The sequence below is a fragment of the Camponotus floridanus genome, unplaced genomic scaffold (assembly GCF_003227725.1).
Source record: "Camponotus floridanus strain SB8 unplaced genomic scaffold, Cflo_v7.5 scaffold120, whole genome shotgun sequence".
Classification (NCBI taxonomy): Eukaryota; Metazoa; Arthropoda; class Insecta; order Hymenoptera; family Formicidae; genus Camponotus; species Camponotus floridanus.
The window spans coordinates 374,898-394,183 of record NW_020229238.1 but is presented as its reverse complement, the minus strand read 5'-3'; the positions used below and the strand labels follow the sequence as shown (position 1 = coordinate 394,183).

At 29.7% G+C, this 19,286-nt stretch overlaps 2 protein-coding genes across 2 annotated transcripts; both read left to right on the top strand.

The window, feature by feature from the left end:
- The first annotated feature begins 999 nt into the window (after positions 1-999).
- Positions 1,000-5,894, top strand: LOC112639947. Its single transcript, XM_025415479.1, has 10 exons — positions 1,000-1,043; positions 1,145-1,360; positions 1,739-1,852; positions 2,017-2,134; positions 3,953-4,214; positions 4,635-4,751; positions 4,822-4,912; positions 5,349-5,476; positions 5,601-5,733; positions 5,844-5,894. Exons 2-10 carry the CDS (start codon positions 1,217-1,219, stop codon positions 5,892-5,894), a joined length of 1,158 nt encoding a protein of 385 aa, XP_025271264.1. The 5' UTR covers positions 1,000-1,043; positions 1,145-1,216.
- A 5,245-nt stretch (positions 5,895-11,139) lies between these two features.
- LOC109610199 lies at positions 11,140-17,462 on the top strand. Its single transcript, XM_025415448.1, has 7 exons — positions 11,140-11,233; positions 14,514-14,775; positions 14,926-15,039; positions 15,783-15,873; positions 16,745-16,881; positions 17,067-17,199; positions 17,349-17,462. The coding sequence occupies exons 1-7, from the start codon at positions 11,221-11,223 to the stop codon at positions 17,397-17,399; spliced, it is 801 nt and encodes a 266-aa protein (XP_025271233.1). The 5' UTR covers positions 11,140-11,220; the 3' UTR covers positions 17,400-17,462.
- Positions 17,463-19,286: the final 1,824 nt, after the last annotated feature.

The window sequence follows — 19,286 nt, the reverse complement described above, 5'->3', positions numbered from 1 at the left end:
ATTATTTAATTCCAGATATCATTGCGTTATATACAACCAATTGGAATTGAATATAAAATGTATATTATGTTGAATAAAGTATAATAAATATTTAATTAGTTCATATATTATCTTCAATTATAATATCAATAAAACAAGAATAATATAATATTTTGTAATATTTCATTGTGGCTTATCATTTTAATAAACAGATGAACACCCATTAAAATAATTTTTAATTGAAAGCAAAATATATTAAAAAGAACTTTGACATACATACGTACACAAATTTATATTTTATGTGAATTAGATGTACTCTCATAATGAGTTTTCTTACCGTATTCATTAAATTGCCGTTGTATATTAACACTCGATTACTGTGAATCAAATTATGTATATTTCAACATGTTAAAATCATATATAAAAAAAAAAATTTATCAATAGAGAAAAAATTAATAGAGGAAATAGTAAGAAGTCTATAATATATAGTATATCTCATCATCGATATTTTATGTAATATGTATATTTAAAATTTTTTAATTTTAATAATTAACATATATGTTGTAAAATTAGAAAATTTAAAAAAAGCAAGAATACATCTGAAAAATGATATGCCAATGACCATTTCACGATATTGATATATTTAGCTTGTGGAATCTTGATCATAATCTTATCTCGCGAATATTTTACTCGCGTCAATTATTAACTCAAAATTAAAAAATTCCGTATACAGATATATTATCAATTAATTTTAAAAAATAACACGAGCGCTTTTATAGGAAGATCCGGAAATCTCAAAATTGAACATTCCTCTCCAAAAGCAAGCGTATGTTATGAATGCGCAATACAAACTGAAACATGAAATTGTGGTCTATAAAAAAGATGGCGATTACGCGTGCGCGATTTTCGCATCAATAATCATCTCGACAAATATTTGTTATTCTTTTCTTATGGGAAAAAGACATTCGCTTAATTTTGTCTCTTCAAATATTTTTTCTTATCGATCGCGTAATTAAAGACTATATGAAAAACTGTTCAGAAAATACGAATATTCTGATCTCAAGGTAATATCTTACGTCATTGTTTCGTATTATACGAAATTAAGTAATTTGTGCTAAAATTTACACTAGAGGAGAAAAATAAATAATAGTTGATCGATCAATAGGAAGAAGAAGGGGTAAAAGTAATTCTTCGCAGTTACTTTATCAGTCATATACGTCTCGGTTCTCCCATAGAAATGATCAACATCGAGACTCAGTATTTTAATCTGCATAAAATTCTTCTGCTCGCTGTTGGTTTATGGCCTTATAAACAATCACACCTAGCTCGACTTCAATTTATTTTCTTATCTAGTATTTTGACGACATACCTTATATTTCAGGTAAGTTCTAATAATAAATTATAACAATATTATCACGTGATAAATTATTGCCAGGCAATATATTTTTTTATATTTATAAAATTTCAATATGACAATTTAAATTAGCATGAAATTATTATATTATGTAATTATATTATAATTGTATATAAATTATAACTTTTTGCTCATAGTTCAAATTTATTTTCTTAAATATTTTTATTATAATAGAATTCTTATTAACAAAATTCTATTATATATTACATTATCAATTTTTTAAGAAAGATTTTATAATATAAAATATATCGTGTATTTGTGACGTCACCTATGTGTCTGTACATGCGCGCATTTAGAAAAATAATCTTTTTAATATAAACTTATAAATAAAATTATTGTTTGCAGTGTACGATGTTTCTTTCACAAAGATGTACTCCGGATTTCATTATAAAAGTTCTATCTTCCGTATTCGTCTTTGCTATGTGTGTGATAAAATACAACATGTTCTGTGTTAAAGCTGTAAGTTGATAACTTACAGATTTGGAGACTTATGCATTTGGTAACTTCATAAATAGATAATTTATTTCTCCAATAAACATTCTTATCTCGAATAAATTTTTACGCTGCTTTTTGGCGTTGTTATATACAAAAATCGATAAAATATAAATTTACTAAAACAATAGATGAAGGATCTATTGGAGCAATTACTGCATGTATATAATGAAATAAAAGATGAAAATGAAATTGCTATTATACACAAATATGGATATAATGGCAAACGTTTTACCATTGCAATTACAGGTAAGATTATTCTTTTTTATTTGCAAATATTTTACATTTTATTCTTAATAAAAACTATCAATATTTTATTTCAAAATATTGGAAAATTGATTTCGACATTTCAATAGATTTCGAAATTTCAATTTTTTGACTACATGAATTTATTGCTGATTTTCCTTGAAATTATAGAAACTGTAAATTTTTCTTTCAGTTTTTTTCTTCACGTGTGTGCGTTTACAATAACTTATTTTACTTAATTTATCTTATTTTATTTTATCTTAATATATTTTATTTTAACTTTTATCTTATAATTATTATTATTTAATTTATAACTTATTTATAACTAATTTCTTCGCATATGCAACTTTTTCTTAAAACATCTTTCATTTCTATATCTTATTTACCCTTTTTCATCCCTAAAAGATTTTCATTATTGTTTACAATTCTTATTGTATCTCCATTCTTCATCCTCACTCTTCCTCATTTTATCATTCATTCTTTGTCTACCTTCGGCATCTTTTCATCTTTTACCAATCTTTATATGTATATGATATTACACAAGAAAATGGTAATATACATGGATATATTTTATATATATGAAACGGTCCACCTTTCTCGACGCTCCGGAATGGCTCGCCGGGTAGCCAGGATTCGAGTGAAGGGGAGGAAATAAATCAGCTTGTGCGAACATTTTCTTAAAACTAGATGCGAGTTTATTGAATAAATGTATTATGTACAGGGTGTGTATGTGGAAGTATAAATGTCGATGTGTGTATGTTAAAGTATGAATGTCGGCATGTTTGTAATTAACTAGGAAAAATAATATCCGGTGTACGAATCGGAACGATAGGTCTTGCGCGGGTAAGAAATATACAACGGGCGCACGAGAAAACTAGTATCGGACGATCACGGAAACGCGGACTTAATCTACGGAAACGAGACGGGTATTCGTGACGGACACGGAACCTAGGACTAGGGTTGGACCCTCGACGAGGCTGGTTTATCAGTACGGCGCAGAGTTGCCGGCGACACCCCGTGCAGTCAGGCGTTTGCCTCGACTGACAATGAGATTGCGTACAGGAGAACCGGAGTTACCCGGTAGATCGGACGACAAGTCGTCTTGGACTGGAGCCGGAAAAACCGGAGACATCCGATGGATCGAGGAACGCCTCGACCGGGACTGGTACAGGAGCCGGAATTACTCGGCGGGAGTCGAGAGACACCTCGACCAGAAGCGGCTTCGGGAAGCCGGAGACACCCGGTAAATCGAGAAACACCTCGTCCGGGATGGGATGACCGACACTGGGAGCACTCGGTCGAGCCGAGGAGCACCTCGGCGAGATCTGGTCAGGATCTGTCCTCGATGCCCTAGTCGTGCCGACTTTTATACCCGGCCGGACATCCCCTACCTGGCAACACACTCAGGTGGGGCACGACTGCGAAAATTTGGGAATATTTGGACAGAGCGAGAGAGAGAGAGAGACAGCAAGCGCAAAGCGGTGAGAGCAAGCGAGAAAGCGAGCGTGCGAGCGAGAGAGCGTGCGAGCATGTATGGTTGCGAGCGAGATAACAGGTATATAGCGGGAAATTAGCAGGTGCGATTAGACAAGCGAGTACAGAAATAAATAATATATTTATTGGAAAAAACGACAATTAGCAACGAAGCGCGGGCGCATCGATACACATAATTATATATATGTATTTATATTCCATTAATTTATATTCCATTGTAAATATTTTCTCAAACATACATATGGAACTAATTATATAAATCAAATAATGTATAAATCAATTTACGTAAAAATTTAAATAACAATTTTCTTTTCAACACTTTCTTAGTACTTGCCGCTATCAGTACAATAGCTTTTATCGTTGCATCATTTTGGTCGAATATTTTGAACATTATTTTACCAACAAACACATCGAGAGCACATCACTTACTTATCAAAACAGAGTATTTGATCGACCAAGAAAAATACTTTTATTTGATACTACTGCACGCCATTGTATCATTTTGCATCGGAGGAATTGCTGCATTGGCGATAGGAACAATATTGTTTACGTACCTTCAACATGTTTGTGGAATGTTTAAAATTGCCAGGTATTTGCATAAATGCATAAATAATAATAAAGATTTGGATAATGTGTTATTTTCAAACAAAGCAATTTAATAAATTGGTATATAATTCGGCTTTATGTATTTTAAACAACATAATAATTTAGTATCGAGCACTAAGAGCCCATAAACGCGGATGGCAATGCGTAAATTTTTACGAACATTAATTGTTCGCGAAAAAATTTTTTTAAGACATATGCACATATGCCAGGTTATAGATTCTCTTGGTTTGAGACTTCTATAACAACCCCTTTTACCCCCCTGGAGAGATATAGACAGGAAAAATATCGGGGCGAAGTCGCTGAATCGGGAATCGAAAGCAATTTAAATTTTGCCGAAAATAATGTTTAATTTTATAAATGCTTTGGTATAATAACAGTATTACAACAGAAACATTATTTATAGTTATCGTATCGAACGTGCAATGAGCATCGACATGTTACGAAATATCAATCTTAGAAAAAGCATTTTAATATTTAGGGGTTTAATTTATGCTGTGGATATTCATCGAAAAGCTATGAAGTTTGTATATACTTGATAACATACGTGTGTGTTTTATATAGGCATATTATATTAAATTTTCATTTTGAAGATTATCAAAACACGTTCAATATAGTTGTGAAAAAATGATGAGCTGTTTAATAGCATTTGGAGTAATCTCGGTGAGCCTCAATCTGTTTCGCGTAAGTTTTTTATTTTATTGTTAAATGTATTATTGGAACGATCTTTTAATACTTATAATGTACAAAATCCGGTATTTCACTATATTACGTGATTTTATTATTATTTATTATTATTTATTTCTTTATTAATTACCGCAAATATTAACGAAATAAAAAAACACGAAAGAGACAGTCATTATTTTCCTCAATTATTTTTGATATGCAACAACTCGAGTCTATTATTTTTTTTATTACGTTAATAACACATCTCTTTTGCGACTCTTTGTTCATATTTTTCGAAATTATAAAGTGGTACAGCACAAAATCATAAGCGTTAACGTTAAAAATTGAAAAATTCTGTTACTTTTATTTAAAAATTAATTTATAAAATTAATAAAAATTAATTTTTAATTTGTGTTATCAGTGTGAAACGTCAAATTAATTGTAAATTTTTTAGATTGCTTCATTTGATGAGGAACTTATATTCCCCTTCCTATTTACATCTCTCGCTATCATGTACATGTTTTTAGCCAATTATATTGGTCAACTTATAACGAATCACAATCATCACATATTTGTTACTGCGTAAGAAATGTACTTACCTACTCTGTACAACACGCATAATGCTGAAATTTATTAATAAAAATCCATTCGCAATGCATTTGAGAGATTTTATCAAGAACCTTGTCACGTATAATTCATTTTCTAGGTATAATGTTCAATGGTATATAGCTCCATTGTATATACAGAAAATCATATTATTTCTGTTACAAAGAGATTCGAAAAACTTTACTTTGAGCGTCGGTGGACTCTTTGTTGCATCTATAGAGTGTTTTGCTACGGTATGAGAAAGAAGATAATAAAATATATTTAAAGTTTACATATATGATAAAAATGATAAATACATTAAATAGTAAATGGTTATAAAAATGATACTTATATTGGATTCTAGCTAGCGAAGACTTCCGTATCTTATTTTACAGTTATATATTCTACACGATGACGAAATTATAATGATTTGAAATAAATAAAATCGGTAAGACGGAATGCAATTGGAATAAAGAAATAATGTAGTTCACATATCACGTATTAAAAAGATACAAATTTTTATTTTTAACATACAATTTAGAATGGAAGGTTTTCACATGCATAGCAGATAAAGCAATAAAATTATTTAATTCCAGATATCATTGTGCATTATATACAACAAATTGGAATTGAATATAACGTATATCAATATTTATTATACAATAAAGTATAATAAATATTTAATTAGTTTATATTACCTTCAATCATGATATCTCATTAAAATAAGTATAATATCATATTTTTTAATATTTCATTGTGTTTATCACTATAATAAAATATACAGACGAACACTCAATAAAATAATTTTTAATTTGAAATCAAATATATTAAAAGAACTTTGACATATTAACATTTATGTTGTAAAAGGAAGTTTATAAAAAAGCAAGAGTACATCTGGAAAATGATATTGCAAATGACCACTTCATGAGATTGATATTTTCAGCTTCTAGAATATCTTAATCAGAATCTTATCAATATCTTAATCGTACCAATTATTCCATATACAAATCTATTATTAATTTGTTTTAAAAAATAACACGAGCTTTAATAGAGAGACGAAAAGCTCAAAATTGAACATTCCTCTCCAAACGTAAGCGTATGTTGTGAATGCGCAATATAATCTGAAACATGAAATTGTGGTCTATTAAAAAGTGACGATTACGCGTCCGCGATAGTCATCTCAACAAATATTTTTTATTCTTTTTTTATGAGAAAAAGACATTTGCTTAATTTGCTCCCTTATTATATCGATTGCACAATTAGAGTCTTTATTTAAACACACTGTTAAGAAAATGCAAATATTCTAATTTAAGGGTAACATCTTATACCGTCTTGTATTATGTGAAATTACGTAATTTGTGCTGAAATTTATACCAGAGGAGATAAGTAAATAATAGTTGATCGATCGATGGAAAAAGGAAGAGGTAAGAGTAATTCTTATCGGCACTTTACATATCAGACTTTGCAAAGAAATGAACAACATTAAAGCTGAGTACTTTAGTCTGAATAAAATTCTTCTACTTGCTATTGGTTTGTGGCCTTATCAACAATCAAACTTCACCCGATTTCAATTTAGTCTTCTGTCTAATATTCTGACGACAAACGTTATATTTCAGGTAAATTTTATACAATAAATTATAATATTTTCAAATTATTTAGCAATAATAAATTATTGTTAAGTAATTTCCTATGGAAGTTAAAAATCATTTTAGATTAACATAAAATTATTATGTCAATTATATTATATTATAATTTTTACATACTCGTATATATATGCGTACATGTATATACAGATATATACATGTACGCACATACATATATATATATGAGTATGTAAGAATTTGTTGAATATTGTTCTATATATTAGAGAAAAAATTAAAACGTACAGGGTGTTGCGCTTGAATACACGGCAGTATGACGGATTGCCTATCCCGTCGGAGTCCGATCGGTTCAGAAACATGCGTGCCGATATTATCGATGAATAATATAAATAATAAATAAAAATAATAATATAATAATATATATACATATATATTTATATATATATATATTTACAGGGTGTTCCATGTAACCTGACAAATCAAAATAACTCAAAAAATACGTATTTTATACTTAAAATACTTTTATACTTAAAATACGTATTTTATTTGATACTTTTATGTACAAAATAATAAGAGGAATCAATTGATGTAAAGAAAACACATAGTTGTTTCTAAGAAAAAATATGTAATTTGCAATTAACAATTCCATATTTTTTCTTAAAAACAATTGTATATTTTCTTTACACCAATGATTCCTCTCATTATTTTGTACATAAAAGTATGAAAGTAAGATAATCGAAAAATCAATGGTTTACTAGATATTTTATGGTTTATGTAAAATTAAGAAATTATTTCAAGCCTTATAACTCAAAAAGTACTTAATGAAAAGGTACTTAATTATAGTGTTTTGGAAAGCTCTCGAGATAAGCTACAAGAATATGTAATAAAAAATGGAGGTTTCCGTTTGAGATTTAAAAGTTGCCCCCACCCCACCTCGAGGGGAGCGGCGGCGGAGTCGATTTTGGTATCATTCGACGGCCCTCTTTGACGGGAACAACTTTTATTTTGGATATTATGTCGTAAAATGCGTATTTTTTGAGTTATTTCGATTTGTCAGGTTACATGGGACACCCTGTATATATATATATATTGTATATGTATATATATATATATATATATATATATATACACTAATATATATATATATATATATAAATAATAATAAATAAAAATAATTATATATATATATATACAGTGACCGGCAAAAATAAAAAGCCACCTTAACTATAAAACTTATTTGATGCTAAAAGGTAAAAAAAAATTCATTATAAAGTTTTTTATAACTAAAACTGAAAATTTATTAATTAATTTAATGTTTTTAATTGAAAAGAAATCATTTTTTATTTAATACTGTATTTATTTCTATATAATCATTTATTTAAGAGTGACAAAATAAAAAAGCCAGTTAAGGTAACATAATATTACGATTTAAAAAAACAACCATATTATTTTAATTAATAATTAATATGATTTCCTTTAACCTCAATTACTTTTTGCAGTCTTCTTGGTATACTTTCAATTAAATTTTTTAAATGTTGTGGATCCAAATTCTCCCAGGCTAGTTGTAATGCTTCAAAATAAGAATTCTTGTTAGTTACTCCCGCTTTTATTAATCCTATTATCCAAAATTGCCCACAGATTTTCGATAGGGTTCAAATCTGGAGATTGCGGAGGCCATTCAAGTTGTTTAATTCGGCAGGAACGAAAAAAAGCTTGACTTTTCTTTGCTGTGTGTTTCGGGTCATTATCTTGTTGGAAAATAAAATTATCTTCTAGTCCGAGTTTCAACAAACACTCCTCCAAATTTTCATTTATTATATCAATGTAGACATCTGCTGTCATAATTCCGTTAATTTTGACAAGATTTCCCACTCCTGCCCATGAGAAACATCCCCAGACTAAAATATTTCCTCCGCCATACTTTACAGTTTTCTGAATATGACGATCTTGAAGCTCTTCGCCGTGTTTTCTCCAGACTCTAATCCGCTTCTTTTGTCCAAATAACTCGAATTTGCTTTCATCTGTCCATAAAATATTTTTCCAGAAGTCCAATGACATATTTGCATACTTCCGAGCAAATTGCAAACGTTTTTTCTTATTGGTGACGCTAAAGAAAGGTCGTTTACGTGCAAACCGGCTGTGTAAATTTCCTTCATTGAGTCTTCGACATACAGTGCAGTCAGAAACAGTAAGATAAATGTTTTTCTGAATTTCTCTAACAGTAATCTTAGGATTTTTCTTAACTTCACGGATTATTTTCATATCCTCCCGCTTGGATGTTGCTCGTTTTCGACCTCTTCCGATTCTATCTGCCACCGATCCAGTTGATTGAAATTTTCTTCTGATCTGTTCTACTGCTCCTCTACTTACTTCATAATTTTTGGCTATATTCCGTTGGGAAAGACCTTTTTGAATATCTCTCACAATTAAGTTTCAAACTTGTGTGGAAATTGATCTTCCTCCCATTTTTGACCGCGAATTTTGTGTAATAATCGAGATAAGCCAATGTTGCAAAAATGATTAACAACAACGAGAAGTGAGCGCAATAAGACGAACATGTTGACATGACAACCAAACAAAATATTATATATATTAAATCGAACAAATCTGAATGGCTTTTTTATTTTGTCAATATAATAAACAGCAATATTTAAGAAATATAAATAAAACTGAAAAGTAAAAAATAATTTATGTGATTGTAACATAAAATTTAAAAATAAATAATAAATGCTTCTTCTTTCATCAATGAAAATCTCATTGTTTTAATATTTTTACTCTTTCATTAAGCAAAACAGTATAACTAGGAAAATGGCTTTTTATTTTTGCCGGTCACTGTATATATATATATATATATATATATATATATATATATATTATTAATAATATTAATAATAATATAATATATATATATATACAATATATATATATATATATATATATATATATATATAATTATATTATTATTTTTATTTTTTATTATTTTTATTTCTTTTATTTTCTTATTATTATATTATTATTTTTATTTATTATTTATATTATTCATCGATAATATCGGCACGCGTATTTCTCGACCGATCGGACTCCGATACCAGATAGGCAATCCCGTCGGAGTCCGATCATGAATCCGTCATACTGCCGTGTATTCAAGCGCAACACCATAAACAATTAATACACATATAAACAATTAATATTAAAACATACATATTGTTACGCCCGCGGCGAAGACTTCGATTAATATCGAAGACGCGCGCGGAGAGATTGGCCGCTCGCGAGTCGCGCGAAATGAATAGACACTTTTAAAAGGAACTCGGAACTCTTTAATGCACAACACCACACACAGAACACTACAACGTAATCACAGAACGCTTTAACACAATATTAGTAATTCGGCTCGGCTCGATACACAAACGCGTCCGCGCAGCTTGACAGCTGGAATCGAACTCAGGCGCTGCTGTCAACAACCTCTTGACAACGCGCTTCTTCTCGTAAATCGGCGCCGTCCCGATGAACACGGACATCAGGGCCGTAACAATATGTATATATAATTATATATATAAGTACATTCTAATTCTAAATATTTCTATTAAATTCTATCATGATAGTAACAAATTCTGTTACGATAGTAACAAATTCTGTCATGATAGTAACAAATTTTTAAAACAAAAGCAGTCATATAAAATTTGTATATCCATATGCATGTATAAGTATGTGTGCTCACATGGCATTAACAATTTTTTTAATGCAAATTTGTAAATAAAATTACTATTTGCAGTGTACAACATTTCTGTCACAAAAATGTACTCCGGACCTCATCATCAAAGTTTTAGCTTCCGTATTTTTCTTTACCGTCTTTATAATAAAGTACAACATGTTCTATATTAATATTAGAACTGTAAGTTAATAACTTACAGAATTGAACAGTTTTATACAATTGATAACTTTATAATTACTGAATAAAGTTGGTGAATAAGTTTTTCCGCAATGTTCTTTGACATTATATATTATGCAAAAAATAATATAAAATTATTAAAATAGGTAAAGAATTTATTAAAACAACTATTGTATGCATGTAATAAATTAAAAGACGAAAATGAAATTGCTATTATAAACGAATATGGATGTAGTGGCAAACGTTATACAATGACACTTACAGGTAAGAAAATTTTTTAAAATTTACTTGTTACACTTTTTTACTAATACGCAAAAATTATCAAGATTTCACTTTTGAGAAATTTCGAGAAATTACAAGAATTTCCCTGTGCACATAATAATTCAAGGCACATGTTTTTAAATCTCGGAAATAATAGAAAAGATAACAATTAAATGAAAGATAAAAATCGATCACAGATTGATTAATTAATAATAATATTAATGTTTCAATTATTGTTACTATTGTACTCATATATATATATATATATATATATATATATATATATATATATATATATATACAGGGTGTCCGTCGATTTTCGACCTTAATGAAATAAATAAGTAGATTGGCTCGAATTAACAAGAAATGACCGGTATAGCTTTGGGATTGTCGCAATAATTAACGAAATATTAAATAAAAAAGATCGGCCAATCTGCGTGAGTAAAAGCGCGCGGCGACGAGAGTCGTCCCACCGTAATCCGATACTACGAACGCGGCGAAGCGGTAGGCGGGTCGCTCTCCGAGACATGATGGAGGTTTGCGATATATCGCAATACCGCGCCGAAAAATGACCCGTCCCCCCTTTTCGTGGCGAGAAAATGATGCGCTATCATTTCCACACCACCTTGCGGTAGATAGCATGGTGCGCTTTTTTTATAGTGGTTTCCCCCATAGGCCTATTCCACTGTCAATTTAAAAATTATTCAAAATGCCATTTACTATACGCTGAATATATCGTAAATGTAAAAAATTAATGGACAGTACCTTTACAAAAATTGATTTGTGGTTGAAAATTCCTCGATAAAATGTATTGCACACGTTGATAATGTGATACGATGATAAAATTCTTCAAGAATCCTTTCTTCATCTCGTACACGAAGACGCACTGCTGGACCGGTTATCCCGATATTATGCACGACACTCAGTTTCACATAATTATTGCACAACACGTAAAATTGTACGGCCACTTGGTTTTCGTGCACGCCCGAGAAATGATTCCATGTAAATTGCGGCCGCACGATAAGTATTTTCTCCCGCTAGTCCGTATACCACAATCATATCCGTATATTCCTGCAGAGTACACTTCATTTTCACTGTTAATTTACTACGCAAACACAAGATTTTTATTAAAACGTCTTAGCTCTCGCACGCTGTTACCAGACTGCGTACGCCAGCAGCACGCAACTACAGCTGACAGCTGAGCGGACATGCGAGTGTAAGCGTACGTGTGAGTTCGACGCCTGCGCACTATGATTACACTCGCATGTCCGCTCAGCTGTAGTTGCGTGCTGCTGGCGTACGCAGTCTGGTAACAGCGTGCGAGAGCTAAGACGTTTTAATAAAAATCTTGTGTTTGCGTAGTAAATTAACAGTGAAAATGAAGTGTACTCTGCAGGAATATACGGATATGATTGTGGTATACGGACTAGCGGGAGAAAATACTTATCGTGCGGCCGCAATTTACATGGAATCATTTCTCGGGCGTGCACGAAAACCAAGTGGCCGTACAATTTTACGTGTTGTGCAATAATTATGTGAAACTGAGTGTCGTGCATAATATCGGGATAACCGGTCCAGCAGTGCGTCTTCGTGTACGAGATGAAGAAAGGATTCTTGAAGAATTTTATCATCGTATCACATTATCAACGTGTGCAATACATTTTATCGAGGAATTTTCAACCACAAATCAATTTTTGTAAAGGTACTGTCCATTAATTTTTTACATTTACGATATATTCAGCGTATAGTAAATGGCATTTTGAATAATTTTTAAATTGACAGTGGAATAGGCCTATGGGGGAAACCACTATAAAAAAAGCGCACCATGCTATCTACCGCAAGGTGGTGTGGAAATGATAGCGCATCATTTTCTCGCCACGAAAAGGGGGGACGGGTCATTTTTCGGCGCGGTATTGCGATATATCGCAAACCACCATCATGTCTCGGAGATCGACCCGCCTACCGCTTCGCCGCGTTCGTAGTATCGGATTACGGTGGGACGACTCTCGTCGCCGCGCGCTTTTACTCACGCAGATTGGCCGATCTTTTTTATTTAATATTTCGTTAATTATTGCGACAATCCCAAAGCAATACTGGTCATTTCTTGTTAATTCGAGTCAATCTACTTATTTATTTCATTAAGGTCGAAAATCGTCGGACACCCTGTATATATATACAGGGTGCTTCCGCAACATACAGATCGGTAAGTCGGGTTGCCTATTTGACAATTAGTCTTCTTTTACCGATCTCGTATAATTGAAAAATAATAAAATCAGAGGATCGATCATGTAATTTTTTTTCGTGAAAAGTGAAAAAATTCCTTGATTGATTGCCTTGAATGCGAATGCATAGAGAATGAAGAAAGTGAAATTATCTTTTAACATTGATAGTGTAATTGTAATATTTAATAACATAAATAACATTATATAAAGAAAATCTTAAAAATAAAATTCGAAACGCGTGTGCGGAAATCACTCCTCCGATAATTCGGAGAGTAAGGAAAAATTTTATGCGGAGGATTGCTTTATGTTTAGAAGAGAATGGCGGTTACATTGAGCATATATTGTGAACATTAAAAAATAGTTTTTTGTTTAAATTCATTATATTTTATCTGTGTTATTATATTTCAATTGTGTCATTTTATGTTATTAATGTTATTTAAGTTATTTATGTTATTAAATATAATGTTATTTATGTTATTAAATATTACAATTACACTATATCAATGTTAAAAGCTGATTTCACTTTCCTCATTTCCTACGGATTTGCATTCAAGGTATCAAACAAGGAATTTTTTCACTTTTCACGAAAAAAAATTACATGATCGATCCTTTGATTTTATTATTTTTCAATTAAGATCGTCAGATAGGCAACCCGACTTACCGATCTGTATGTTGCGGAAACACCCTGTAATATATATATATATATATATATATATATATATATATATATAGTCATATATAGTCATATATATATAATCAGAGGATCGATCATGTAATTTTTTTTCGTGAAAAGTGAAAAAATTCCTTGTTTGATACCTTGAATGTAAATCCGTAGGGAATGAGGAAAGTGAAATCAGCTTTTAACATTGATATAGTGTAATTGTAATATTTAATAACATAAATAACATTATATTTAATAACATAAATAACTTAAATAACATTAATATATATATATATATATATGTTATATACATAGTATGATATAATACATAAGTCAATTTAAAAAATTTATATATGAGAAAAAATTAAATAATAATTCTATTTCTCTCTAATTCTTTTAGTAATTGCCATTATCAGCATAAAAGCTTTTATCATTGTGTCATTTTGGTCGAATATTTTGAACATTATTTCATCGACAAATACATCAAGATCACATCACTTGTTGATTATGACAGAATATTTTATCGATCAAAAAAAATATTTTTATTTTATTCTGTTGCATAATATTGCATCATTTTGCATCGGGCTAATTGCAATGTTAGCGACAGGAACAATGCTTATTATGTATTTTAAGCACACTAGTGGAATGTTTAAAATTGCAAGGTATAAATATAAATATGCAACAATAATTCATATAATTTGTTATTTTCTAACATACAAACTAACATATAATTAAAATTAACTTAGACTTAACTGAAAAAAATGCTTCTATTTAGTAAATTTTCATATATATAATTAAAATATTATTTGTAGTTACCGTATCGAACGTGCAATGAACATTGATATGTTACAAAATATTAATCAAAAAGACATTTTGATATTCAAGGGTTTAATTTGTGCTGTGGATATTCACCGACAGGCTATGAGGTTGATATATATATATATATATATAGTGTGGGCGCGCGTGCGCGCGTGTGTGTATGGAGAGAGAGAAGAGAGAGAGAGAGAGAGAGAGAGAGAGAGAGAGAGAGAGAGAAGAGAGAGAGAGAGAGAGAGAGAGAGAGAGAGAGAGAGAGAGAGAGAGAGAGAGAGAGAGAGAGAGGAGAGAGAGAGAGAGAGAGAGAGAGAGAGAGAGAGAGAGAGAGAGAGAAGAGAGAGAGAGAGAGAGAGAGAGAGAGAGAGAGAGAGAAAGAGAGAGAGAGAGAGAGAGAGAGAGAGAGAGAGAGGAGAGAGAGAGAGAGAGAGAGAGAGAGAGAGAGAGAGAGAGAGAGAGAGAGAGAGAGGAGAGAGAGAGAGAGAGAGAGAGAGAGAGAGAGAAGAGAGAGAGAGAGAGAGAGAGAGAGAGAGAGAGAGAGAGAGAGAGAGAGAGAGAGAGAGAGAGAGAGAGAGAGAGAGAAGAGAGAGAGAGAGAGAGAGAGAGAGAGAGAGAGAGAGAGAGAGAGAGAGAGAGAGAGAGAGAGAGAGAGAGAGAGAGAGAGAGAGAGAAGAGAGAGAAGAGAAGAGAGAGAGAGGAGAGAGAGAGAAGAGAGAGAGAGAGAGAGAGAGAGAAGAGAGAGAGAGAGAGAGAGAGAGAGAGAGAGAGAGAGAGAGAGAGAGAGAGAGAGAGAGAGAGAGAGAGAGAGAGAGAGAGAGGGAGAGGCAGAGAGAGTAACAAATTATTATTTTTAAAGATTGTCCAAATACTTTTTAACCAAGATTGAAGCAATGATGTTTTGTTTAATAATAGCTGGAGTAGCCTCGGTGAGCCTTAATTTGTTTCGAGTAAGTTTTCTATTTTTCAAAATCTATTCTTTAAGTAAATGCTCTATACTTTCATATGAAAATATACCGCATTTCATTTATATTAAGTGATTTCGTTATAACGTTACACAATATTTATTAAGTATGGTCAAAATCCTCTATTTAATTGATATTATTTTAATATAATTTTAATATAATTTTCAAATGAGGATCTATCAAATATTTTTTAATGTATATTCAAATTTGAAAATTTTCAAAATTGCTAAATGAGTTCAACATTAAAATTAGTAATTTCCCTAGTAGAATCAACGCGAAAGTTTCCAAAATTTAAAAAATTCAATTTTGTTTATTATATTAATTTATATTTATTGATTTTGTTATGAGATTTACTTTTAATGACCAAAAGAAAATCCTCAAGTTTGAATAAAAATGTGGAAAATTATTTGACACACACACACACATTTTTACATACATATACTTTCAAATCCAAACTTACAATTTTTCCATAATAAATCATATTTAATCATAAATATTATGTTAATTATAATCAACACGCATAATTACGTTTAAAAATTGAAAAAACTTAACAGTATACTCAATTTTAACTGTAACAAAATTTCTTCAATAAATCTCATAAAGTAATAGAGTAAGATATATAAAATTAAAAATGGATAACGAAAAATAAAGATAAATAAAAATATTTCTTTCCTATTCTGATATTAAATTTTTCAAAATTTCATTTTATAAAGTAATACAACAATTTAAAAAACGCCTACAGCGTTAAAAATATTAACAATTAATATTATCCTCTTTCTTATGTTTAAATAAAGTCTTTTTTTGTGAAATTATATAAATAACATAAAACATCAATAAATTGGTCTAGATTTTTCAGGTTGCATCATCTACAGAAAATGTGAAGGAATTGATAATTCCTTTTCTATCTGCAAGTGTCTCTGTCTTGTATATGTTTCTAGCCAACTATGTCGGACAAACTATAACGAATCATAATCAACAAGTATTTGTTACAGCGTAAGAAATGTATCTGCAAAACAGCATGCATGAAGACTCAAACCATTACATTAAATGTATCATTACATTAAATGTAGAAATCAATACATGTGCATATCATGCATGACGCTGAAATTTACTAATAAAAAATCATTTTACGATATATTTCAGATATTTGATCATCGATTTTACAATTAATTTTTTAGATATAATGTTCGATGGTACGTAGCTCCCTTGTATATACAAAGAATGATTTTATTTTTGTTACAAAGAAATTCTCGAAACTTTACTTTGAATATCGGTGGACTGTTTGACGCGTCTATAGAGTGCTTCGCTACGGTATGAGAGTAAAGAAATGAAATATATCCAATATAATATTTTAAAATATATTTATAAATCTATCTAAATATATTTAAATATAACAAAGTATATCTAATATATTTAATGTATATGATAATCATAAATATATAAGATATTTTCCATTTTAGCTAGTGAAGACCTCAGTATCTTATTTTACAGTTATATATTCTACACGATAAAAAGACTGTAATAGTTTGAATTATATAAAAGCACGATAAGAAAGAATATAGTTAGAATAAAGTAACAACATTATTTTCGTATAATTGTTATATATACTAGAAAAATAAAAACATCTATGTATAACGTATAGTTTAGAGCTGGAAGTTTTCCCATGTATTGTAGAAACACAAAAAACAAAATTTATTTTAAGATATTCATTAAACGTACGCAACGAATTGGAATTGAATATAACGTGTACATCAAGTACAATAACGTAATAAATTTAATATTTCATTATTTAATATTACTTCCAATTGTGATATCATAATATTTCTACTTTTCTTTAATATGACACATTTTTAAATAAATAGTACTCGTAAATTATTTGAATTTAAAGTTTTTAATAACATATATGTATATTGAATTTAAAAAAATATAATTACGTAAAATTATAATTAATAACAAATAATGTTACAATACTAGCGACAACGGATATCTTCCTGTGCCGTTCGTCTATTTTTATTTTTTTAATTCGAAATCTTGTTAATTTATATTGTACGCTCAACTAATTCGAAAATAACTTTGTACTTTACCGATTATATTTGGCTCAAAAATGTTCGAAGTGAGGAGAATATTTTTTTCGAAGACTATACAAGAGTGCATCCATGCGTGTATCCACTAGAATGAAAAGGGGAAAGAATATTTACTGAGTAATATTTTTAGTTTTTTATTGATCGTTTTAATCGTATATACATTTCACGAAAAAATTTATTAAGTTGTGTGTGATATTTGATTTTATTTAATTTCATTTCAAATGTCCTAAATAATTATTAATTTTATTATTATCTTTCTAATTTAATTATTATATTTTTAATTTAATTCAATTTTAGATTCTATATTTTTACGTAATTACTTCTTTTAATATTTTAATATTTTTCTTCAAGTCGTTTAAATATTTATGTTTTATTTTTATTTTTCCTTTATTGATGCGATCGAATATTATAATATAAAGTGAATACAAAAAATGTTACACAAATTTAGTATTTATAGAAAAATCTATTTATAACTTAACTTGTTAGTCTTTCATCATGTTATCCATTATTAAAAATTCATTTGTCAGTGAAATCAAAATGATATTTTCGTAATTGACCCTTCCTTAAGAGAAAAACCTAAACTTTTAAAAATAATAATTTATTTATCAAATTTTCCATTTTTGTAGATGATAAAGTTTTCAAAGATGATCAAAATTTTTAGTAAGTTTCGAGAATATAGATTAATAATTTTAAATGATAATAAAAATTAGTTAATTTGTATACATAATTACGATTATATATAAATGTTCTCTTTCATGACATGTTTGGTTACCTTTTAAGCTTTTAAAATATCAAAATGTTAATTGCGCTAATTTGAGATTTAAAAATGTTGTGTTCAGTTTTGATTAATTCATCTTCAAAAATAATACGAGCTTTAATACAAATAAATCAGATACTAAAGAACTTAAAACTAAATACTTCTCGAGGAGCAAGCATACGTTATGAATGCGTGCACTAAACTGAAGAGCATAAATTTGTGGCGACAAAAAAAATGATCATTACGCGTGCGCGACTTTCGCATAAATAATTAATAATAATTTCCTCAATAAATTTTTTTTTTTCTTACCCTATGGAAAAAAAGACACTCGCTCAATTTCCACCCTTATCAAATTGATCGCGAAATTAGAGACTATATGAAAAACACTGTTAAAAAATACGAATTATTATGATCTTAAGGTAGTATCTTACATCATCATTATATAAAATTAAGTAATTTGTGCTCAAATTTACTCTAGAGCAGAGAAGCAAATAATAGTTGAACGATCGGTGGAAAATGGTGGGGACAAGAGTAATTCTTATCGGCACTTCGTCACA

What these genes read in the sequence shown, in the direction of transcription:
- LOC109610199 (XM_025415448.1), top strand. An exon ending in CAACAAGTATTTGTTACAGC is followed by an intron (nt 16,882 to 17,066) that starts GTAAGAAATGTA and finishes TTAATTTTTTAG; the next exon opens with ATATAATGTTCGATGGTACG. An exon ending in CTATAGAGTGCTTCGCTACG is followed by an intron (nt 17,200 to 17,348) that starts GTATGAGAGTAA and finishes TTTCCATTTTAG; the next exon opens with CTAGTGAAGACCTCAGTATC.
- LOC112639947 (XM_025415479.1), top strand. Translation starts at nt 1,217, where the DNA reads ATGATCAACATCGAGACTCAGTATTTTAATCTGCATAAAATTCTTCTG. An exon ending in ACATGTTCTGTGTTAAAGCT is followed by an intron (nt 1,853 to 2,016) that starts GTAAGTTGATAA and finishes CTAAAACAATAG; the next exon opens with ATGAAGGATCTATTGGAGCA. An exon ending in ATTCATCGAAAAGCTATGAA is followed by an intron (nt 4,752 to 4,821) that starts GTTTGTATATAC and finishes TTCATTTTGAAG; the next exon opens with ATTATCAAAACACGTTCAAT.